At 40.4% G+C, this 24234-nt stretch overlaps 1 protein-coding gene across 4 annotated transcripts in view; it reads left to right on the top strand.

The window, feature by feature from the left end:
• The first annotated feature begins 908 nt into the window (after positions 1 to 908).
• The window catches only part of PAIP1 (poly(A) binding protein interacting protein 1), a 30417-nt gene continuing 7091 nt past the window's right edge, over positions 909 to 24234 (top strand). Inside the window, exons 1-9 of one of the 4 annotated variants that reach the window (XM_019464303.2) lie at positions 909 to 927; positions 2611 to 2780; positions 11793 to 11978; positions 15378 to 15490; positions 18686 to 18797; positions 20745 to 20870; positions 21914 to 22020; positions 22518 to 22635; positions 23405 to 23459. In XM_019464303.2, the coding sequence (XP_019319848.1) occupies positions 2682 to 2780; positions 11793 to 11978; positions 15378 to 15490; positions 18686 to 18797; positions 20745 to 20870; positions 21914 to 22020; positions 22518 to 22635; positions 23405 to 23459 (916 nt within the window). In that variant the 5' untranslated portion in view covers positions 909 to 927; positions 2611 to 2681. Of the gene's footprint in view, positions 928 to 1011; positions 1233 to 1384; positions 2020 to 2610; positions 2781 to 11792; positions 11979 to 15377; positions 15491 to 18685; positions 18798 to 20744; positions 20871 to 21913; positions 22021 to 22517; positions 22636 to 23404; positions 23460 to 24234 lie in introns of those variants that run through there. The other 3 variants (XM_019464302.2, XM_053906978.1, XM_053906979.1) reach the window with 3 other exon arrangements.

Here is a 24234-nt window from a genome sequence, read left to right as displayed (position 1 = left end):
AGAAGAGAAAATGCTTAACATGAGTTTTGTTCCTAATTGAAATGATTCTCAAGATGACAAGATTGAAAAACATTAAACCTGACTTAATATAAAGGGCTACAATCAGAGTTTGTGAGGATATTTCAGTATAACAGTAAAGAAATGAATTTTCTCTCCTTTTCATTACTTACATTCATTCTTCATTTGGCTGTCACAGCACCAGACCTGACAAAAGCAATAATTTACACATAAGTAATGTCTAGAACTTTGCTGTGCAATGCGGTAGCCATTAGCCACATGTACCTATTGAACACCTGAAATGTGCCAATCCCAACGGAGACGTGCTGCAAGTATAAAATACACATTGTGTTTTAATTAGTACGAGAAAAGGGAAAACATCTCATCAACATTTTTTGTATTAGTTACATGTTGAAATACCATTTTGGATATATTCGGTAAAGTAAAATAGATTAAAATAATTCCACCTGTTTTGTTGTTTGTTTTTTTTTTACTCGTTAATGTGGCTTCTAGAAAATTTGTAATTACAGGGGCGACTGGGTGGCGCAGTCGGTTAAGCGTCCGACTTCAGCCAGGCCACGATCTCGCGGTCTGTGAGTTCGAGCCCCGCGTCAGGCTCTGGGCTGATGGCTCGGAGCCTGGAGCCTGTTTCCGATTCTGTGTCTCCCTCTCTCTCTGACCCTCCCCCGTTCATGCTCTGTCTCTCTCTGTCCCAAAAATAAAATAAAAAACGTTGAAAAAAAAAAATAAAAAGAAAAAAGAAAATTTGTAATTACATAAGTAGCTTGTGTTTGTGCTCGCGCTATATTTTTATTGGACGGTACTGGTACACGACGAAAAAGAGGGTAATTTCATTGAAAGGTAGTGCATTTTGTGAACATTTCCGGACGGGAAGAGAAAAGAGAGAAGACTAAAGCCTGGGCACAGTAGGTAGGACCTACTCTGATAACTACCTTATGTGAATTGAAAGGGGCGGGGGAGAGAGGTGCATTTTGATTGCGTTCCCTCCTCCCTCCCCCGCGGCCGACCAGACAGGTGGCGGAGCTTCTCCCGCAGCGGTCCTTCCGGGCCAGTCCTCGGGCCGGCCGGCTCCGGGTCATTGAACACACCTGCGCGCCCACGGAGGTGCGCGTCCTAGAACCCTGGCGCTGCCTCCACGCCCCCTCCCCCCGTATTTTTATTTTCCTGGCATCAACCGTCAGTCTCGCACTTCTCTACCGAGAGGCACCGCGTAGGTAAGGCCTGCCTGGGGTGAGCACCCCTCTCTGCTCTCGGCCCGCCCCGGGGGGGGCCGAGATGCCCTCGCCCGGTCCCCGCGTCGGGCAGGGCTGTCCGGCGGCCGGGAAGCCACTCGCCGAGCGGCCTGCTGGGCCGCGGCTCCCAGCCCGCCACGAACCGCAGCAGACGCGGAGGACGCGCCCGGGGCCTCCGGGCCGCGGGGGGCCGCTGTGACCCGCCTTCGCCCCCGCCGCGCCGAAGGCGGGGGAGCCGGGTTTGGGGGAGAATCGAAAAGCGGAGGGCAGCCGCGGGGGGCGGGCGCTCTGGAGCGGCGGGTTCGGCGGGTGCTCCGGCTGCTGTCCGCTCCGCCCGAAGCGCCAAGGAACCGCGCAGGGGCCCGCAGCCCTCCTCCTCCATGAGGCCCGAGTGAGCGCGGCGGCGAGAGCCGGCCCGCGGCGCCTCCCCCCCCCCCCCCCCCCCCCGCGTCCTCTCCCGAGCGCAGCGGCAGCGGCCCCCGGCGGCGGAGGAGGAGGAGCATGTCGGACGGTTTCGATCGGGCCCCAGGTGCTGGTCGGGGCCGGAGCCGGGGCCTGGGCCGCGGAGGGGGCGGGCCTGAGGGCGGCGGTTTCCCGAACGGAGCGGGGGCTGCTGAGCGGCCGCGGCACCAGCCGCCGCCGCAGCCCAAAGCCCCGGGCTTCCTGCAGCCGCCGCCGCTGCGCCAGCCCAGGACGGCCCCGCCGCCAGGGGCCCAGTGCGAGGTCCCCGCCGGCCCCCAGAGGCCTCCCCGGCCCGGGGCGCTCCCAGGTACGGAGCCGCTCTAGGGGACCCTGTCCTCCTGGGCCAACGCTTCCCCACGGCCCTTGGCGCGCGGCAAGGCCGGCGCTCTTTTTCCTTCTACCCCCCCCCCAACCCCCCCGTTCCCCGAAAGCGTTCCCCGAGGGGCCCGGTTGCTCCGGGGTGGGGACGGGCCCGGAAGGGGGTTTGGAAGGTGGCTGCCGGAATCCTTTGTGCGCCCCGGCTGGGGGGAGGGGCCCAATGCGCGGTCTCTGAGTTCTGCCGTCCGGGGAGGAAGTAAAAATCGCCTCCCCCTTCCCAGCCTTGGAAAGGGAGACCTTAACGCGTGCAACCACCTCTTTTAACTCCTTAAAAACGAAAAAAGGAAAAAGAAAGCTCTCGAGCATTCATTTAGGAGGCAGGTATGGCCATAAATGAGCTAAAGCAGCCTATTGTTCCTTTTTGCAGGCTTTCTGTATATATCCTGGCGATAACCTTAATATTCGTGACAGTTCTTGTTTAACTCTTAAAAACCAGTCCTTCTCCTGTGGCTTTTCAGCAGATAGTAAGTTGCTATACAAAGGAATGAACGCATCTAACACCCCGTTTTTCCTTTCTCAGAGCAAACGAGGCCCCTGAGAGCTCCACCTAGTTCACAGGATAATATCCCACAGCAGAACTTGGAGTCAGCAATGGCTAAACCCCAGGTGGTTGTAGCTCCTGTATTAATGTCTAAGCTGTCTGTGAACGCTCCTGAATTTTATCCATCAGGTTATTCTTCTAATTATACAGTAAGTATGCCTTTTTACTACAATTCTGGATTAATATTACTGGCATAACGTGATTATTACTTTGTCATTAATCGGTATGCTGGAACTTTCTACTACACATAAAAACGTCATGAATTCTTTACACTCTCGAAGAAACCAGACAGATTCAGGAATATGTTTTGTGGTTTGTGATGTTCAAAATATCCATGTAAATTGAGAGTAGACCTTTTTGTCTTTTTTCACTGTATTCCCAGTATGTATAGAGTATTTCTAGCCTAGTAAAGGATATACTTAGGGCACTTTCAATATATAAAACTAAAATTTGTGTCCAGGGCCACCTGGGTGGCTCAGTGGGTTAAGCCTCCGACTTCTGCTCAGGTCATGCTCTCAGGTTAGAGAGTTCGAGCCCCTGATGGGGTTCTCCTTGCTGTCAGCACAGAGCTGGCTTCCCATCCTCTGTCGTCACCCCCCCCCCCCCCCCACCCCGTCCTGCTTCTGTGCACTCACTCACACTTCCTGTGGTTCTATTTCAAAAATAAACATTAAATTTAAAAAAAACTATATTAAAAAAAATAACAAAATTTGTGTCCCGACTAAGTGGATGATCTATAGAATAATGGCCTGGCAAAGCTGATTTTAAATTGGATTTTAGCAAGATAACTGAATATTCATTGGTAGTTTTAGAGTAAATTAAACCATAGTTATGCTGCGGATTAATTTGAGGTAAGTTTTTTAATGTTACACATCTGGACTCTGTTATGTTAAAACAAGTGTTTCTGGTTGTAATTAACTAAAGAAACGTAGGAGGTTTTGATAAAGTGTTTACACAAGTATGAAAAACTTTTAAACTTTCAGGTTCATTTTTGTCAATAACTTAATAAACTGAACTTTTAAGTGGGAGAAAACACAACACAATTGGGAATATGTCCTGGGTAAATGCATAGCAATTGATTGTAGATAAGTGGGGCAGGAACCATTAGAGGGTTAAAATGATAATACTTTAGCACAGAAGTCTTCTCTTTCCTAATTTCTTAGTTTTACTGACATTTAACCCAATAGTGTACATAAAGGTTAGCTCAAAGTTTTACAAAATGAACACTTAAGCGACCAGTGTCCAAACCAAAAAAAGGAACATTAACAAAGCTCCCTATGTGTCCTCCTAATCATTACTGCTCTCCAGGTTAACTACTATTTTGATTTACAAGTTTTGCCTGTTTTCAAAGTTTATATAAAAGGACTCCTACAGAATATATTTTTTCGCTTTTTTTTGACATTCAAATTAATCCATGTTTTAGCTTATAATTGAAGGTGACTTAATCTAGCATTCTATTGTGAGAATATACCACAGTCCCATCTTGTCTGTTTTTAACATTTTTCCCCTTTGTCTCCTCTAAAATTTTTTTTTAATCTTGAGGCTTCACGCCTAGCGTGGGGCTTGAACTCATGACCCTGAGATCAAGCGTTGCATGCTCTACCAACTGAGCCAGCCAGGCACCTGTTTCCCTTTGTCTCTTGATAAACATTTGATTGTTTCCACTTTGGGGCTATTGTAAATGGGGCTGCTATTCTACCCATGGGTACGTACCTAGGAGTGGAATTGCAGGGACATAGGGTGGTCAACTCATTTTTCCCCCCAAAGGTTTTAAGTAATCTCTACACCCAGCATAGGGCTTGAAGTCCACATCAAGATCAAGAGTTTTATGCTCTACCAACAGAACCACCCAGTTGCACCGGTAGCCAACTTTAATGGAGATTGCCAAATAGTTTTCCAAAGAGAATGTTCCAATGTACACTCTGAGTAGTATGTAATTTCCACTTACTCTGCTTCCTTGTCAGTATTTGGAAATTTCTGTTTTTAAGTTTAGCCATTCTGGTGGGTATGTGGTATCTACTTGTGGTTTTTTATTACATTTTAATGTTTGCTTATTTTTGAGAGAGAAACTGTGAGTAGGGGAGGGGCAGAGAGAGAGAGAGAGAGAGAGAGAGAGAGAGAGAGAGAGAGAGGCAGGCACAGAACTTGAAGCAGGCTCCACGCTCCACACTCCACACTGTCAGCATAGAGCCTGATGTGGGCCTCTTACGAACTATGAGATCATAACCTGAGCCGAAGTTGGATGCTTAACCCACTGAGCCATCCAGGTGCCCCGCTACTTGTGGTTTTAATTTGTGTTTACCTGATAACTAATGATGGCAGACCTATTTTGTTGCTTCTTGGGTGGGGGGCAGTGCTTTCCTTCCATATTTGATAGAAAAGGTATGGAAAAACTGTACCCCATGTTTTAGAAACTCCATGCATCTTAGACTGCCGTAGGAAAAAGCTTTGGTGGGCATCTGGATGACTTGGTCAGTTGAACGTCTGACTCTTTGATTTCGGCTCAGGTCGTGATCACATGGTTCATGAGTTCGGGTGCCGCATGGGCTCTTGGCTGACAGCAAGGGGCTTGCTTCAGATTCTCCCTCTTTCTCTGCCCCTCCTCCACTTACACTCACTTGCTCACGTGTGCACGCTCACATGCTCTCTCTGAAGATAAATAAACTTAAAAAACAAAAGCTTTGTGGCTGGGAAGGGGAAAGGATAGGCATTCAGAAAGAGCAGTTGATTTGATGTCAGTCATGTAAAATAGAAGCGAGGACAGCTTGGATTCTTGCCAAAAAGTTGTATTTGGCTCGGAGAGGAAAAGAACCATTGGAGAGCTGTGAGTAGTTGAATTAACTCTTGAAGAGCACTTTCTTTCAGACAGCCACAAACTGTTTCCCATTTGTCTCCCTGTTGGGCCATTTTATGATAGGGATGTGTTTTTTTTGTGGGTTTCTTTGTGTTTTTTTTTTGTTTTTTGTTTTTTCCAGAGTTCTGTACCAACTAGTTTACATAGTTCAGGTGACTCCTGGGCTACAGAGCCATGTTGGTCCACTTATTTTGAGCCATTGTCCTCTGTTAGGCCCTCCTTGATATCTTCTATTAGATTAGTTTCTTCTATGCTCAGTTGGCCAGAACAAATTGCAAACCAGAAGCCCATGGCTCGTGTGTGGCCTGCAGGTGTGTCGTCTTTGGCCCTCATTGTTTTTCCTTTTTTTCTTTTTTTTTTTTAAAGACCTGTTTAATAACCAACCAGTACTTAAATTAGATGTTGCAAATCTAAATTTTCTGGTTTCTCTTAAAATCATAAGATAGGGTTGTACCGGACTGTTAACTTTGCTAGAGCAAAAAATTGTCTGCAGCTGAATGGAGGCAGCCACCTTGGATGGAATACGTGACCTCTAATTGCTCACTGGCTTGCCTCATTTGTTTGTAATCCACCTCTATTCTATAATCATTCAAGCTTGCTACCCCTGCTCTGGTGCATTCTCTAGTCTTCCTCATTTACCCTTTTACCCTCTATCAAAGGTAAGTGTTTTTCTCTGTCCACTTAGTCACAGAATGGCAGTATCCTTGGTTTTTCCCTGACTCTTAGGATAGGGTCTTGTGACAGATAACAGTAGCCATAATCCAAAGTTAGTTATATTCACTCACTCATTCAACAGATAGTTGGATTCTTACTGTGAGTCAAGCACTGGGGATACAGCAGTGAACAAAATAAAAGTGCCTTAAGTCTGCTTTGATATGCATGAAAATCTGGGTATCTTTGAACTGGATCTGTTCTCAAGTATTCATACTTTTTTCTGAAAGCCTTTATGATAGTTGCTTGTTGTGCTTTCTCAACCCTGCCAATATTCTGAACCCTTTTATCCTTGAGTCCTTCCTCTAATCCCACTGCTAGAATTTCCTGCTTTCTATGCTTTCTTACCAGGGAGTTGCTGTATCTGTCAACTCCTGGCTATTGCTTCTTCTCAGATCAACCATTACATCTTGAATATTTAATCACAGCTCACTTACGAGAACCAAAAATTCTACATAGGAATTCACAAAGCATTTATTAAACAAAAATCCCCACCTGTCAAAATCCCTTCTTTCTTCTAAGAATGTTCCCCTCAAGTTACTGCCTGTTTGTCTTTTGCCTTTCAATAGTGATGTTCTCCTAAATGTAAACTTATTCACTGTTAGTACTATTTTACTTCTCAGTGATCAAACCTCTGTAGGCTGATCCCCCTATTTGATTTGGTACTATTTTTGTGACCTTTACTGATGCTCTTTGGGTTTTAAAATCTATCGTCCTCTTTTTATTTATTTATCTATCTTGAGAGCATGAGTGGAGGAAGGGTGAAGAGAGAGAATCCTAAGCAGGCTCCATACTGTCAGTGCAGAGCCTGACATGGGGCTTGATCGCTCATGACCTGACCTGAATTCAAGAGTCAGATGCTTAACCTACTGAACCACCCAGGTACCCCTAAAATCTATTGTCCTCTTAACCCTCATCTTAGTAGACTTTGACCACTGTGTGATCTGTGCAAGTCCCAGTGAGTCTGGTCCTGTGCTAGGGGCCAAGGGTACCTTTTCAGTCTTTTGGAAGTTCCTCTTATTTTTATAAAAACTGAATATTTAAGATACCGATTTTAATTTTTCCCTCTCTCTGCCTAGTGTTTCATTCCTAAGACTGCAACCATTGTTCTTTCAGATTTCAACTCCTAAGATTATTCTGTAGCATTTGCCTCTGAGCACCTCTTCTTTTTCCTTTGGCCACTGGGGCAGTGCTTTCTTCATCCTTCCAATTTGCAGATCATTCCTTCTTCACTCAGACTGTAGTCCCCTGAGGTTCTTCCCCCGCCCCCCCCCCCCCCCCCCCACATTTTGTTACCTGCCTTGGTGATCCTACCTGTCACTTAGAATCTGAGCATTGCCTGTCTACTGATACTGAAATCTAATTCTTTCTCTGAACTCCTGCCTTGTGTTTGTTTTGACTTGTTCATGAGGATCTCACATTGAAATTCAAGTACAAAAAAAGAATTTATCTTCCGCAAGCCTTTTTTTTTATATTCTAACTAGCTGTGTAGGCCAAAAACAGTATATTGACTCCTGTTTGTCTTTCACACTCTTGCCCCCTTCAAACTAAAGTAGTCTTGACTCTGCCACCGTCTAGGTGTCTGATCGGTTTCCTTTTATTCCTGCTGCTTTGGATTAAGGTCTTCTCTGTACCAATGTACTCAAAGTATCTTCCATGAAAAGTGCATTGTCTAACTGTCCCTCCTAATCTCTTGGCACAGAATTCTAAGAAAAATAAGTAAAACTTCATCCCTCAGCTTAAAAGCCATTTAACTCCACATTGAAGACAGATGAAATTTGTACTTGGAAAAATCTGGTACTAGAGAAATAATGCAAACACATCGGAGTGCTGGTCTGTCCAGAATACTCTGTGCTTCCTTTTTTTCTTGAAATGGCAGCTTGTGAACCAGTCCCCTGTAATGCTTATAATCAGAACAGTTCTACTCTCCCTTCTTTACTTTTGGACTTTGGGTTCTCTTAAAAGAGTTCTGCTTCTTTGAGACTGCATTTTTGCCACAGTGAGTGACATTTGATAGAAACCAGAAATTAATACCTTCAGCTAGGACTTGTCGGATTCCTGCTTTTCTGTCAGTAGTAACAGGACACTCCAAATCTATAAAACTCTATGTCAAAGTATTTTTAATGTAAAACGTATATGTAGCTAATATTAAGTGTATTATTTAATGTATGCATTTATAATGCTTAACTGCTTTCACAGTTTTATAAAACAGTGGTCACTATTTATAATATGAACATTCATGGACTCCAGAGCTGTTATCCCTTGTCTATCTTTCCAGAAATTTTCACCGTCTCCAAATCTCTTAAAATTAAGCTGTCCTAAAATACGGTTCTGTTCTTTGCATTTAACATTAGTGATTTCTGTATTAATAGATGTAAATCTATCGTGTTTAAGTGGCTATTTGATCTATTACATGGATATAAGGTGGTGTATTTAGCCAGTTCTTTGTTGATTGTTAGGTGGATTGTTGGCAATGAATATTCTTGTACATATGTCAAAGTTGGATTTTAAGCCTTTGTCAGTTCCTTGGAGTGTAGCATAGAGGTTAGAACCACAGGGTTTGTTCTGTGCTCAGTTCTTCTGACTAGCTGTGTGACTGCACCAATTACTTAAGTTGGTACATGGTCTTTCCTTGTTCCAACCTTCTTTGCCCAGTGGTTTTTCCACTGGCTTTCAAGCCAGTCTTAGTGTGGTCCCTAAGATTGTACGTGATTTCCCATCTGCCTCATTGATCTTGTTAGCTATTACCCCCTCTTCAGTGTCTGTTCTGGCTTTTCTTAAAGGTATCAGATAAGCACCTATCGTCTTGAGGCCTGTGTGCTGCCCTTTTTTTTTTTTTTTTCTTTTTTTTAAAGGTTTATTTTTGAGAAAGAGCATGAGCGGGGGAGGGGCAGACAGAGTGGGGACAGAGGATCCGGATTGGGCTCTGCTCTGACAGCAGCGAGCCTCCTGTGGGGCTCGAACTCCTGAACCCTGAGATCACTACCTGAACCGAAGTTTGACTTTCAACTGACTTGAGTCTCCCACGTGCCCTGGGGCCTATGTGCTTTGTAAGCCTACTTTCTAAGCCTCAGATATTTGTATGGCTGGGTTTATTTTGTTTTTCTTTTCGTCTTCAAATGAGATGTTAACTCTTCTGAATCCTTCCCTTTTTTTGTTTTTGCTTTTTTTTTTTATTCCAATATAGTTAATCTACAGTGTTATATTACTTTTAGCCCACCTTTTTTCATAGGATATCCTAACATGTGAATAATGTCTTCCATGGTGGAAGATAAGCTCCACTGGAGGAGGACTTTGTCTCCTTTGTTCATGCCAAGACAGTACCCCCCAGCACCTAGAACAGTGTTTGGCACTTAGTAGGAACTCAACGGTGAACACTTTTGAATAAATAACCAAAGGTGACTTAACTGCTCTGGGTTCGTTTCTTCCATCTGTGCCAAGTTTTTTAGGGTTAAGTGAGACAAGCTTGCAGAGCTCTTAACAGTGTCTGTCGCATATTATACATAGCTTATTAATCAGGGTATCCTCTTATATACCAAGAAGTGTAGGCTTTTATTCTGTTCTTCAGATGCTTTTAGGTGTGGTTCTTTAGGTATGAGAACATGACTGTGGCATTTGTAATGTTTTACTGTTTTCCCAGAAATGTAGAAATTTGCTGAACTCTTAATGCCTTACTATGTGCTAGTCACAGGTCTAGGGGCATTTACTCATTAACTCATTTAATCTTCAGTCATATAGGTGTAATGTTTATGATGAATAAATTTGAATTTCATCAATGTTAATTTCTTTATTTTAGAGTGGAGTCATTTTTAAAATTTCATTTTTTAATTTTTTTGATGTTTTTATTTTTATCTTTTTTATTTTTATTTATTTATTTTTTTTTCAACGTTTTTTTTTTTATTTATTTTTGGGACAGAGAGAGACAAAGCATGAACGGGGGAGGGGCAGAGAGAGAGGCAGACACAGAATCGGAAACAGGCTCCAGGCTCCAAGCCATCAGCCCAGAGCCTGACGCAGGGCTCGAACTCACGGACCGCGAGATCGTGACCTGGCTGAAGTCGGACGCTTAACCGACTGCGCCACCCAGGCGCCCCGATGTTTTTATTTTTGAGAGAGAATGCAAGCAGGGGTGGGGCAGAGAGAGAGGGAGACAAAGAATCTGAAGCAGACTCCAGGTTCTGAGCTGTCAGCACAGAGCCCAACGTGGTGCTTGAATTTGTAAACTGCAGCATCATGACTTGAGCCGAGGTCGGCAGCTTAACCGACTGAGCCACCCAGGTGCCCCTAAAATTTTATTTTTTTTTAACTAAGCTCTGTACCCAACATGGGCCTAGAACTCATGACCCTGAAATCAGGAGTCTCTACCAACTGAGCCATCCAGGTGCCCCTAGAGGAGAGTCATTTAATTTGCATTCAGTTTTGAGATCAGAACATTTAATGTATCAGTTTTCCTGCTCTTCTCAACAAATGCTATGAGCATGATATGGGCACGTGAATCTGCTCTTCCTGCAGTTGGTCTTATTTCCTTAGTGCATCTCATAGTACATGCAACTAATGTAAAGTAGCATCCCTTTAATTTTCCTAAGGAAAATTTGGACTCCTGATTTTTTTTTTTTTTCTTTATGCACTCACTGGCTTTAGAACCTAATCCCTTCATAAAATGCTTCTATGTTGTCATAATTCTTTCATGTGGTTTCTCATTTGACTCCTTTTAGAAAAGGTAAGTTTCATTAGCAGTATAATTCTTATTAGATCATAACTATTAAGCAAATTTCAGAATACTTTGGTTGGTGTTGGAGGCATTGCAAGTATCCGGGTTGATAATCACATCTGAAACCTTTTGCAGTACTCACCTTGTTCAGCCTCTTGCCATTTACTAAAAGACTGAAAATTACCAAAGGTGATCGTGGTAAAACATAGTTGGAAACTGCTACAGTCAAGGTTGGCTAGAAGCCTGGATATAGCAGCCCAAGTCTGCCAGTTACACTGTGGTGAAATTTGTAGTCCCTGAACTATATATTTCTCTGTCCTTGGGAATTAACAGATGACAGACCTTACTGGGTTCTTTTTTCAATATAGAAATTGTTAAATAACTGTAAGAATATAAAGAGTGTGATGACCCCCCACTCCTTCCCTCCCCCCCCCCCCCCACCACCACATGGCCCCAACAGTTAGGTACCTGTGGCCTAACTGTGGGCATTCTAATGTCTCTATCTGTGGCCTCTTCTCCCTTCCCACTTTGAAGCAAATCTCAGTTCTTGTACCCATAAATAGATCAAAATCTTAATTTTGATATTGGTGTTACAGTAAAATATTGGTTTAAATTTTGTCATTCATCTTATAAATCTGCCAGGGATGAGAAGACCATTTTCCACCCAGTTAGGTGGAGTCCTTCTGCTTTAATGTAACACTTTGGCTATTGGGGAAGGAAGAAGTTCGGTGGACTTAATTTTGCTAAAGAAAATAACAAATTTTATCGTGTGAAGGATCATTTGTTCTAGAGACTTCTCACCTTAAAGCTGCCTTAGTTTTATTTTAGCCAGTTGCAAGGATTAAAACTTTTTTTTTTTTTTTTTTTTTAACTTTTGATCTATAGGAATCCTATGAAGATGGTTGTGAGGATTATCCCACTCTATCAGAATATGTTCAGGATTTTTTGAATCATCTCACAGAACAGCCTGGCAGTTTTGAAACTGAAATTGAGCAGTTTGCAGAGACTCTGAATGGCTGGGTTACAACAGATGATGCTTTGCAAGAACTTGTAGAACTCATCTATCAACAGGTAGGTTGGCTGATGGCACGGGTGATCATCAGATAGCTTCCTTGAAGCCCAAGGGTGGTGTTGCTCCTTCAGGGAGGCCAGGTTCATGTTTCCTGGCTTCCACACTCCTTAACTCTTTAAGGTTTTTGGGAGCTCTCAAGTCTCTGTTGTATAAAATCCCTGTAGTGGGGATCTAGGGCTGGAGCCAGACTGGAGATTCAAGGCTCTGTACAGTCAGTCAGAAGGAATGTTAAGATATTTACGAAGAAGGCTAGGTAAGTATCCCACCTTTTTTCCATCCCACTCTGTTTCTAAAGGATCTGAAATTAACTGTAGTTCTTTTCTCTTAGGTGTTGAATTATATAGCACTTTTGGATTAAGAGAAAAAAATCATGGGAGAACTTTTTTGCCTCAAAAAGGAGTCATTTAAAAAAACCCATAAAACACTGTTGAGTCTTAACATTAATGCTTATATCTTAAATTTCCAAGGATTTACATCTTAATTCCGTAATTCTAGATTGTTCACACAAAGTTTAGTTTTGATCCTAGTGTATTGATCAGTGATACATTAAAGCTATTTTAAGGGGGGCAACTAGATAACACTAGATTTTGAAGACCAATTTAAGGGCAGTGTTTGAAACTGACCAAAAACAGTGGGAGGGGACTAGAATTATAAACACAAGTGTTATTTAAGTCATTGCTTGAAAGAGCAACTCGAATTTGGAGTATTTGGAAGGGTGATCATGGTGGCCGGTTAATTTGGAGTATATGGAAGGGTGATTATGATGGCTGGATAATTTTCATCCTACTTAGTGTTTCATTTGATTGCTTTTACAATTGGTTCTGGGTAGTTCGTGGACCCCTTGGTATTACCTGGCAACTCTCAGGTTTGGTACATGCCTGAGATTTTAGGAAGATAGAATTGCTCTATTTGTCCTCATACCTACTTTTGGCCTCTAGGTAGATTGCAAAGGATAGAAGAAAATGGAGAAATTATACTTGAAATTGCTTTTCTGGTTTCTCTTCTGTTTTAGTTTCAGCACTTCATAGGCTGCCTGGTTCTAGTTCTTCAGGGCTGGACAAAAGGATTGTAGCCTGACAAACTGCAGTTTTTGTGATTGTCTCAAAGCCAGTTCTTAGAATATGTATTACTTAAGTTTTGATACTGTGTCTGTGATACAGGTTTTTACTTGTTTTTAAATTTCATTGAGGGAATGTATAATAACAGAAGGCCTGTTATAAAAATGGCAGATTAAACCTACATATTCAACTTTGATTCCTCCCCTAATACTGCTAAAATGACGGGATTTTTAAGAAGCCATAAGCCTGTAGGGGCTGAGATGAGAAGAGATGGAGACTAGAAAGCAGGTGGGTGAGTGGTAACTGACTTGGCAGATCTAAAGTTGAATTCCAAGTCAGTGGGGAAAACTGAAACCCCCCCCCCCCCCCCGATTTACTGAGTAGAGCCTTTGGAAAGCTCTAGGACAAGGTTGGAATGAGACTAAAAAGATTGCTTGGAAATCTTTAAAAAAGAGAGACCCTCTCCCTCTTTTTGCACTGAGTAGCCAGTGTGAAGTTTTATTGTAACCCTTCTTGAGAAGTTCTTGAAGGGAAGTACTCCACCAAAAAGAATTAAGCCAAGGACAAAGATGTAGAAACTAGGAAACTGCATTTTAGAGGAACGGCTAAGTGTATTATCTAGATGGTGGTGAAGGAGATCCCAAGATGATGGCCAGGCTTTGCTGGTGTAGGGCAGAAGGCTCCAGGCATGATTCCTGGTAAGGTGAGCATAGCTGCTGTGGTTGAAGATGTTAAGAAACTTAAAAACTTGTAAGTTTAGGGGTAACATCAATGAGACTTAAGTAAAGAACAGTGTAGAAAAATTAAGTCCAGGGAAAACAAAGTTGTGTAGGAAAGGAGAAATCTGTGTTATGTGGTCCAGCCATAAATGGAAACACAAAACCAATCAGATCATGGTATAACGACATTGGTAGGTGGAAAGATTGGCAAATAGCAGAATGGAGTGGTGTTACGTGAATATCCAGTGAAAACTGGATATTCCTTTTCCATGGTGGGAAACTCGTAAGAAATAATAACTAAACCGAAATCCCGGAGCATGGAGATACAGAGGTTGAAACCTTTTCAGCTGAAAGAATTGAAAGTGGTTGTCTGTGGAGTGTAAAGGTGAGGTGTAGTGGGGAAGTATGACATTTAATAACAAGCCTTGTAGAGCTTCTTGCCTTTTAAGTTCTATGTGATAATTTTAAAAGTAAACTAAAGGAAAACCGGCAATGTCCATAATGGGAAAAGTATGATTTTTGAATTTCAAGTCTTCTGTGGTACCAGATATGCATACGTGATCTCAGGAGAACCCAGTCTGTCTGCTGTGATAACAAGGGTCCCTTGTGAGCAATGAAATAATTAGAAATAAAAAGATCTAATTATAACATAGTTACTGTATGCTAGGCAATGCTAAACCTTTAACATGTAATGAATTAACTCACTTAATCCTCCATGGTTGCAAGGTATTACTCTTCTCCCTTATACACATCTTAACAGAAGTTAAGTGACTTGTCTAAGATTTACCACAACTCCGTAAGTAGACTCAGTATCGGGTCAGAGAGGCATCAGACCATCCGTTACATCTATACTCTCTGGTTAATTACTACCTTTTGTAACCTTGGTCGAGTCCCTTAGCCTTTTAATGTGTTACCTAATATTGGGTAGTAAGCTATGTTGTCTCTACTGTTCTTTAAAAGCTGTAATTAAAGTTAAAACTTAGTTTCACATAGCCATAGCAGTACTATCTTCGGTACATAGTGTCTTGCACTGTCTTAGTTTTTGGAAGAGCTTCTCATTTCCTCTTTACCCCAAGTGTTTTTGGAGTACTCTTTAAGTGTTACTCTCTCGTACCAGGTACCATTTATCACCTCTCCTAGGAATCAAGCAGAAGCCCATGGAGGGTAATTGATGTCCAAGGTCTCCATGCAGGCCTGGGAATGTTGTTCTGGACTGCTAGATGTCAAAGTCTCTGCTATCCTTGCCCTGAAAAACACCATGAAAAAGAATCGTTTGGCAAATACTCTTATTCATAATTAGCGCTGTGCAACTGAACACATGTATACATCCTATGCAAAAATTGGCTAGTATAAAGAGATCTTCTTAATTTGCTTTCTGGTAACCTCAAGTAAATTGTGGAGAGAACTTGCCTTAAACATTTTCCTTTGTTCTTGTTCTTGGTATGAAGTTGGGAGGGAGCGTTAACTTAATTTCTTTACGCCAAACAATAAAGACTTGTTCATTTGTATAATGTCAGTTTTAGGGGTGGAAATGTTTTTCTTTTCTTAGAATGTTGCTGTTAAGTATTTGCATTCATAACAATGTATTTGTGTTACAAAAAACTTTTTTTCTTTTTGAAAGGCCACATCTATCCCAAATTTCTCTTACATGGGAGCTCGCCTGTGTAATTACCTGTCCCATCATCTGACAATTAGCCCACAGAGTGGCAACTTTCGTCAGTTGCTGCTTCAAAGGTCAGTGTGAACATATGAAGTTAAAGGAAAACTTTAAACATACTAGAATTTGACGATTCTTTTCTAAAGACTGTGTGTATTATGGAAAGTTGCAGGGGAAGTTAGGGTGGACCATTCTTATTTGTATTATAGTATGGTTTGTACTGTTAAAAATTTATAGTCCCACATATCAGTCTCTTTTTTTCTGTAATGATCTCTGCTTTTGGTTTTGTGCTTAGATGGCCCTTCATGTTCCAAGATCTTAAATATGATCACTTATGTATTTCTTAGTACTCTGTACTTTCAATTTGAATAGGTTCTAATTGCCACAGGCTGAACTAGTTTGAGTTTTATCCCTACCATTTTTAAAATGATCCATTTCCTTACTGATTTAAACTGTTAACTTCCTTAAACTACATCCTAATATTTGGGTTTCATTATATTCCATTTGTTACTTGTTCTATTTTTATTATGATACTATTAAAAAGCTCTAGTTTTTTAATACCTAGTATTAAAAAACTCTCCTCCCCGTAGTTTTTGGGTAGAGTTTCCTTTGCTATTCTTGCATGCTGCTTTTCTCCAAAGAACCTTAGAATCAACATGTGAAATTACATAAATCTTTTTGGTATTACTAGATCTTTTTGGCATGACTTTGAATTCATAAGCTAATCTAAGGAAACATTTTCTTATTGGAATCGTTTTATTCAATAACAGGGTTGTCTTCAAGTTTATTACAGTTAGTCCATTAGTTCTTTAAGGATACTTTTAATGGTTGCAGTGTATTCCATAATTTGGTTAAATTGCACTGGAACAGAATAAGGATTCCAAAAGTGACTCCAGAGACTCTTGAAAATAAGGCTTTTCATGAAGGTCCTACTTCAAATGTGTATGTAGAAGGTAAATTGTGCTGCTGACAACTGGCTAGCCATTCATTGGGGGTAGAAAAAAGATGGGTTCCTGTCTACACCGAAGTATATTTCAAATCTGTAAAAGACTCAAAAGTGAAACACTAAATACTAAGAAACTAACAATTAAATCTTAGGTCTTGCTTAAAAGGGCTTTACCAACCTATCCATAAGTCCTAAAACAAAAGATTAAACCTAATTACATATAAATTATAATATGGGGTGGGGAGGAAGGGTCCTAAATTTATATGAAGGAAAGAAAACACATGGCAGTGAACTCATTGATATGAAAAGAGGGGCCTCTTAGGAATGAGTAAGAAAAAAAACATTATTTTAATAGAAATATTTGAAATGGCTCTGAATAGGTAAAATTTTTGGGAAAATATAAATGATAAAATTCTAAAAACCTATTTAGCCTTAACCTGTATTTATAGCTCCTGGAAAGATATGAAAGTGGGCACTTCTAGGAGCTTGCATGGCAGAAAGGCTGGCTTCTGTTCCTGTGGACTGCTCACCCCTGGCTGTACGTTAAAGTTACCCAGAGATTTAAAATAGGGCTGAGACCCTGTCCTCATTGGAAGTTCTGATGTAATTGGACTGAGGTGGAGCCTTGGTTTTTTAAAGCTCCCCAAATGATTGTAGTCTGTAGCCATGGTTGAAAACCTCTTCTGATTCTCTTGACTCTACCCGAGCTTGGAGGTTCCGTAGTACCGTGTTACTGCCGGAGATACTAACGTAAGCGCTAATCCTTTAACAAGTGAAAAGCAGGGCTTGATTCTGTTACCTAACTTAGAAATATATACATATTTAGGAAAAAAGAAAAGTTACCTTCATGGCCGTTATCTCTGGGTTGTAGTGACTTTATTTTTTATATTTTTCTGTTTTTAACCTTTCTGAAATAAGCATGTATTGCCTTTAATTAGGTCTTTAGCCTAAAAAGATTAGTTTAGAGGTGTGGGTTGTTTTCCTCTAGATAACCATTGCTGCCCAGGGGTACGAATTTACCTTTGCATATTCATTAACATATCTTAATGTATAATAGAATAGTCATTGCACTTAGAAAACAGATCATTTCCTCGAAACTCCTACCTACAAGGTCATAAAAGGAGAGTAGCCCACAAGGTGTTTGGATAACTGGCATTAATTAGCTCATCCTTTCCATTATTAAACGGGGTGTTTTATTTAGAGATATCCCAACTTTTGTTCTGATGAGGAATTAATGTTTAGAGAGTAACAAATATCTGACTCAAACGAAATGTTGCTCATTTAATGTAGCTTCTAAGCTATAAGTCATATAGACACGATAAACTGTACTGGGTTTATGGTTGATTCACGGGCTGATCCAAGGTAAATCTTGGTAAGCAGTGACTTTTTTTTTTTTTTTTTTAAGGAAAAAAGAATTTTTTTTTTTTAATTTGACATAGCCAAGCTAAACTGGTCCCTCATACATAGAAGCCATTCAGTCTCCATAAACCCCTACTTCTGTCCTTAAAAGAACTCTCAAAAAATCAGCTTTATAAAACATGACTTTCCTAGAATTTTTCACCACCTTCTCAAGAGAGATAAGAAAAAATATTTAACACCAAATTGGTAAACATTTAAAGTACATTTTAAAAATCCTTTTAGTAACAACAGACACCATAATTCACTGACATGGGTTATGACAGGTTTATTGTGATTGTTTTAGATAACTTCTAGGATGGCAGATGGGCCAAGTGGAGGGGGGCGGTGGGAACAAAGCAAGGGAAACTAAGTTATTTGGCTCCTTTTGGTCTCTGGGATATTGAGACCAAATTCATTGCTTTCTGTTTCTATGTGAATTTCAATTGGAGACTTTTCATTTCTCTGATTTGTGTAATGGAGGTTAAAAGGATAATGGGCTTAATAAAAATTCATTGTATTTTCAGTTGGGGACCCATCTATACATGTTTCTTAAGATGTGTTTTAAAGTTCATATATTCAGAATAGAACATTTTACAGAGATAATTTGAGTAAAAACAGTGCTTTCTTGACAAAAAGACTAGAAGACAAAGGTGAGGCAGTTTTTCTTTGTGGTGCCAATACACGATGAACCTCATGAAACCTGTGTTGCCTAAACAGATGACAAAATAAACGCATCAGTTTCTTAAAGCTAGGAATGTTAGTATGAAAAAGCACTGCAAATTCCAATAAACAGGAACACTTCTTATCCTAAAAAATCAGGATTGTACTTACCTCTTTATTGCTTGTGAACAGTGAAACCAACAGATGGTCGTCTTGTTTGTACAAAAAACAAAGCAATGTGAGATTATAAAAGGTATATCTTCATTAGGTGTCGGACTGAATATGAAGTTAAAGATCAGGCTGCCAAGGGGGATGAAGTGACTCGAAAACGATTCCATGCATTTGTACTCTTCCTGGGAGAACTTTATCTTAACTTGGAGGTGAGGACAAAGTTTGTTGTGTTTTTTTTTGTTGTTGTTTTTTTTTAAGTACTGACAAAACCTGAGAACATAAACTGACCTTGGTAAGGAATTTGTATTTGCGTTACACCTTTACGACATTAAGGATGAAGTTGAAGAGGGGCTAGGGGAGAGAAATGACTCCGTACCTGCAGGCAATGGTGTGTGTGTCTTAATGGAACGTCTGTAATGTTTGTTTCTCCTGTTTGTGAGGAGGGTGTTGGGAAGTAGTTACTGGGAATTTTAGTCTTTGTGTACTTTTGGGAAGCCGTGGTTTCAATGCAGATTTAAGCTTTTGAAATCATACTTGAATCTTCACGCATTTCGTATGTGGACTTTAGATGGTGGTTCACAAGCAGTCTGTATCACACAAAGCTTTGAGTTAGAAGTGGGGACAGGAGAATTTCTGGGGGTTTTTCCTACCCAAATTCACCCAGAATTACAGTTCTTGGTCCCATTTTATATATGAATTTTCCACATAAAATGCATTTATCTGAAGTATAACTAAACAAGTTTGTGAATTGGTGGTATACTTGAGTACGTGCTTGTACTAGGCAACTAAGTGCTGAATATTACTCTGTAAAGGATTTGCTTTTTTGATTAGTTAATCCCATATATGGGTTATACCTGCTTTAACTTTGAAGACTTAATCATAAACACCACTGAAAACACCCACGAATCCGCTATCAAATGTGCATCTGTTAGTGTATCTAATAGGTCTCTGTCCGATCTAGTGCTTAATTTACTATCCCTTTTTACCATAGATGGACATAACTTTTAAAAAAAATCTCCTGCATTAATCTTTTTCAGTTTAATTTTTATATAAGCCAAAATAAGAGCACTCATCTAAAATGTGCTGTAAGGGGCGCCTGGGTGGCTCAGTCAAACATCCTACTCTTGAATTTAGCTTGGATCATGATCCCAGGGTCGTGGGATCGAGCCCTCTTCAGGCTCTGTGCTGAGCATGGGGCCTGCTTGGGATATTCTCTCTCTCAAGAGAAAAAAAAATGTGCTGTAAATGAAGAGTCATTTTAAGAATGCTGTTGAGTGTTTTACCCATGTGGAAGTAATGATGCTATGTCTGTGAGAAGTGTAAATAAAGAAGAGGTATGGCTCCTGAGTCTGAGTCTCTTCTGGCTGGAGAGCTAAGACACTTAGACCATTCTGATGCCAAACAGTATTTTTAAATAGTCTAAAAAGCAGAGTTAAATGCTGCATGTTCCAAAAAAGGTGGTATCTTAATAGAACAGAGAATGTTTTATGAAACAATAATTTATATAGGAGGCTTAGATTATCCTGATCATATGTATGATAAATGAAAATTTTTACCTGTAGTTTTCGGTTTACCTGTTTTTTTTTTTTTTTTCTTTCTTTTTCTTTTTATTTTGAGAGAGTGTGTGCAAGAGTGGGGGAGGGGCAGAGAGAGGAAGAGAGAATGCCAAGCAGGCTCTTTGCAGGGCTGGAACAAAATGTGAGATCATGACCTGAGCTGAAAGAAGCATTGGACGCTTCACCAACTGAGTCACCCAGGCATCCCTGTAGTTTACTGGTTTTATTAGAAGTTTTTGGTTTTTATTTTCTTTTCTGTTTATTTTTGAGAGAGTGAAAGCAGGGGAGGGGCATAGAGGGAGACACAGAATCGGAAGCAGGCTCCAGGCTCTGAGCTGTCAGCACAGAGCCCGATGCGGGCTCCAACCCATGAACTGTGAGATCATGACCGGAGCCAAAGTCGGACACCTAACTAAGCCACCCAGGCACCCCTATTAGAGGTTTTAAATACATGTAAAATAAGTCTAATTTTGTGAAAATACCAGAGGATTTCTGTTTTTTATATTGTTTAACTGAAAACACTTATTTTGCCAACATACCGGACCATTCACTAATCTGTAATATTTTGGCATGGTTGCTTTTCATTTTCTTTCCCAAAAGATCAAGGGAACAAATGGACAGGTTACAAGAGCAGATATTCTTCAGGTTGGTCTGCGGGAGTTGCTGAATGCCCTCTTTTCCAATCCTATGGATGACAACTTAATTTGTGCAGTAAAGTTACTGAAGGTAGGTTTGACTTGTGTTTCTCTTGAAATTCACTGTTCTACCCCATTTGTATATGATTCAGAGGGCGGAAAGTATGCATAGTATGCGTGTGAATTCAAAATTAAGTTTCTACTCTAAAATGTTGGCCTTTTGGTTTACTCTTGAATTTAAATATTGGAAAAGCAGCATGTAGTGTTTTTTTTAATGGAATAATCCAAATGTAGAAGCAAAAATGGAAGTTCTTCACCCCCATCTCTAAATTTCCTTTCCTTCCTTTCCCATGTCTGTATGTGTGCCCTTATAAATAAGATCTTTATTCCTCTTTCTGACTTGCTTTTTTATGATCTAACAAAGATCTTTGGCACAGAAGATTTACCTCTTGAATCACTTCATCTCCATATGTGCAGTTGTTTGTGTAGGTTCAGTTCCCACACACAGAGTGGGTGGGCCAGTGAGCATTGCATCCTTAAATTTGATGAATGTCAAATTTCTCTTCTAAATACTAAACCATAGTACATTCCTACCAATGGTGAATGAGTACATCACTTTCCCCATATTCATATCAATGATGATCCAACTGGTCCTAGTTTCTGTTTTGTCATGGGTAATGAGTATAAACAAAAATTTCATTTTATTTTGCATTTTCCTAATCATTGGTGAATTTAACCATTCCTTCATGTTTGTTAGCCATTTTTGTTACGATGAATTACCTGTGTATATCCTTAACTCACTTTTTCATGAAGTTTGTATTTTTGTTAATTCAGAGTTTCTATACTTGCATATTTCAATAAGTGATATGTTGATTAAAATCTTATCGCCTATTTTATTCATACAGGGAGTATACCATATAGTCATGGACACACAAAACCTATGATTGAGTTTCTCTCCATCAAGAAAAACAGAGGGTATAGAGATTTCCTGCCTGTTAGATGGTAGAATATAATTGGGAATATTTAACTTGCCAAATGTATTTTGTTCAAAGAATGCTTGAACTGCTGCTGATACTTCTTTAGGATTTCTGTACTTCCTTGAATTCCAAATCTTACTGATGCCTGCTTTTTTAGTTGACAGGGTCAGTTTTGGAAGATGCTTGGAAGGAAAAAGGAAAGACTGATATGGAGGAAATTATTCAGAGAATTGAAAATGTTGTCCTAGATGCAAATTGCAGCAGGTAGGTAGATGGCCAGTAGATCTCCATTTCTTTTTCTGTGGGGTTTTTAATCTGCTATATATCATCAGAAGAATTAAAACCTTCTAGAGAAAGGTTTTCTTTAAAGATATCTTACGCACGGCTTCTGCTTACCTAACCATTTTTGTTCAGTTGTGTTTATAAATGGAAAAAGATAAGATTTTCCTGTGGTAAGATAGGAGTCCATGAAAAAGTAAAATGATTCGGACTTTAAATTATTCAGTAAATACTTTGGTAAAGTACTGGAAGTCCAGTGTAAAGTCCAGAGGCATAAAAATGTGGAATGGCCACTACCTTTAAGAACCGTATAGTCACAGATGGAACAAATATCAAGACTGCTTAAAAAAGTACAGGAAACATCTAGAAAATCAAAGCACTTGGATATACATGTTAACAAAGTTTTAGGAGTCTCTGGTATTCTGGAGTCTGACAACACTTCTGGTGGATATACTTAACTCCTTTTCACCTTCTGTCTGCAGAGATGTGAAACAGATGCTCTTGAAGCTTGTAGAACTCCGGTCAAGTAACTGGGGTAGAGTCCATGCAACTTCAACATACAGAGAAGCAACACCTGAAAATGATCCTAATTATTTTATGGTATGCCAATGTTTTCATTTTAAGTTTTGCTTGTTGCTTGGCTCCAAATTTTGGAAATTTCTAGATGAGTTACATAAAGATAGTCTCAGAATTTAATGCCTAATAACTTTTCATTGGCTTCGGATCACATGGCAGCCAGCAGACTAGGTAAATAGGAGTAGAAATGTGGAATCCTCTAGGGGAAGGGTGAACTGGAGAAGGATCCATCCAGTGGCAAGGGAGATCAACAAGGCTTGGACTTGGTTGAGTATAGAGATTCTGGGAAGCAGTTCCAGAGAATTTATAATCAGAGGCCCCCCTCTCAAACTATTACATTGTATGTTGTAGTAAGTTAAGAAAATAAAAGTGGTCACCAGGCCAGTAATGCCCTGAAGCTCCCAACATAACCAAGCATAATGCAACTATGCAGGACTGCTTCTATAAGCCCAGTCTTGGAAATTCTTTTAAAAATGGTGGGGAGGGAAGAACCACAACTAAAAATAAGCTGACACAATGCTAATCACAGTGTACCACAAAACAATTCATCACGAGTGTGACCGAGAATAGACAGCAGGGTTAGAGCCACAAGAACTTGAGATAATAGAATAGAAATCTGAAAACCATGGACTTTCCCAATGAAATGAAAATGGCTATTAGGAAGTTAGGTTTTTGCTTGTTCTTGCATTATCAGATGCAGATGAGTGATATCAGCCATGCTTCATTAATTAATGTGCTTTAAAAAATCAATTTGGAAATGATTACATGTTTGTATCACTTTGATTCATCCTAGAATGAACCAACATTTTATACCTCTGATGGTGTTCCTTTCACTGCAGCTGATCCAGGTATGTTTCCAGTCCTTTTCCCCCCCATTTCTTGGTAAGCTAGCAGACTACAGGAAATCCTACCCTCACCACCCCAAAGTTGTAGCTTTTTGAAGCAGTCACTTTCTTAAATACACGATGAATGTCCATCTCCTTTGGCGTATTCTTTACAGTGACCACTTTGACCATTTCAAATGGAAAGTCTAATTGCATGTATAGAATCTTGTCACCCTGACAGTGAAGGATTGGAAGAATTCTTCAGTTAAATGCAACCATGTTTATATCTTCTCTGACCTTTCATTTTATACTGTAAGCTTTCAGTTGGTTAGGATAGAAGGGAAAGATGGTTCTAGTTCACTACATAGTCTACAGTGTTCGTTATTGTGGGTTCCTACTAGCAGAAACTAAGAGTTACATGGGTTTCGTTAATAGTAGGTCAGAGTTAATTAAAATCTAAATCTCCGCACACTTCCCCTTCCGGAAAAGAGACATTTATAGAAAGATTGCTTTAATTGTGACCAATGGAATTGCAGAATGAGCAAGAGAAATTTTTCCCGTTTGATACAAATTACAACCAGCTTGTTGGGAATTTTCCCATCTGTTTCCTCTGGATAGCAGGTGCTCACTATCCTGTGCCTCAGAGGAAGTGGGAAGAATGACTGCTTTAACTTTCAACTTTAAATTAGGAAAACATTTGGGACATCTGGGTGGCCCAGTCGGTTAAGTGTCTGACTTTGGCTCAGGTCATGACCTCACAGTTGGTGAGTTCAAGCCCCACATCAGGCTCTGAGCTGAC

The sequence above is a fragment of the Panthera pardus genome, unplaced genomic scaffold (assembly GCF_024362965.1).
Source record: "Panthera pardus isolate Hobbes unplaced genomic scaffold, ASM2436296v1 HiC_scaffold_2, whole genome shotgun sequence".
Taxonomy (NCBI): domain Eukaryota; kingdom Metazoa; phylum Chordata; class Mammalia; order Carnivora; family Felidae; genus Panthera; species Panthera pardus.
Note: the sequence above shows the minus strand (reverse complement) of the source record. Positions and strands in the feature narration are given on the sequence as shown.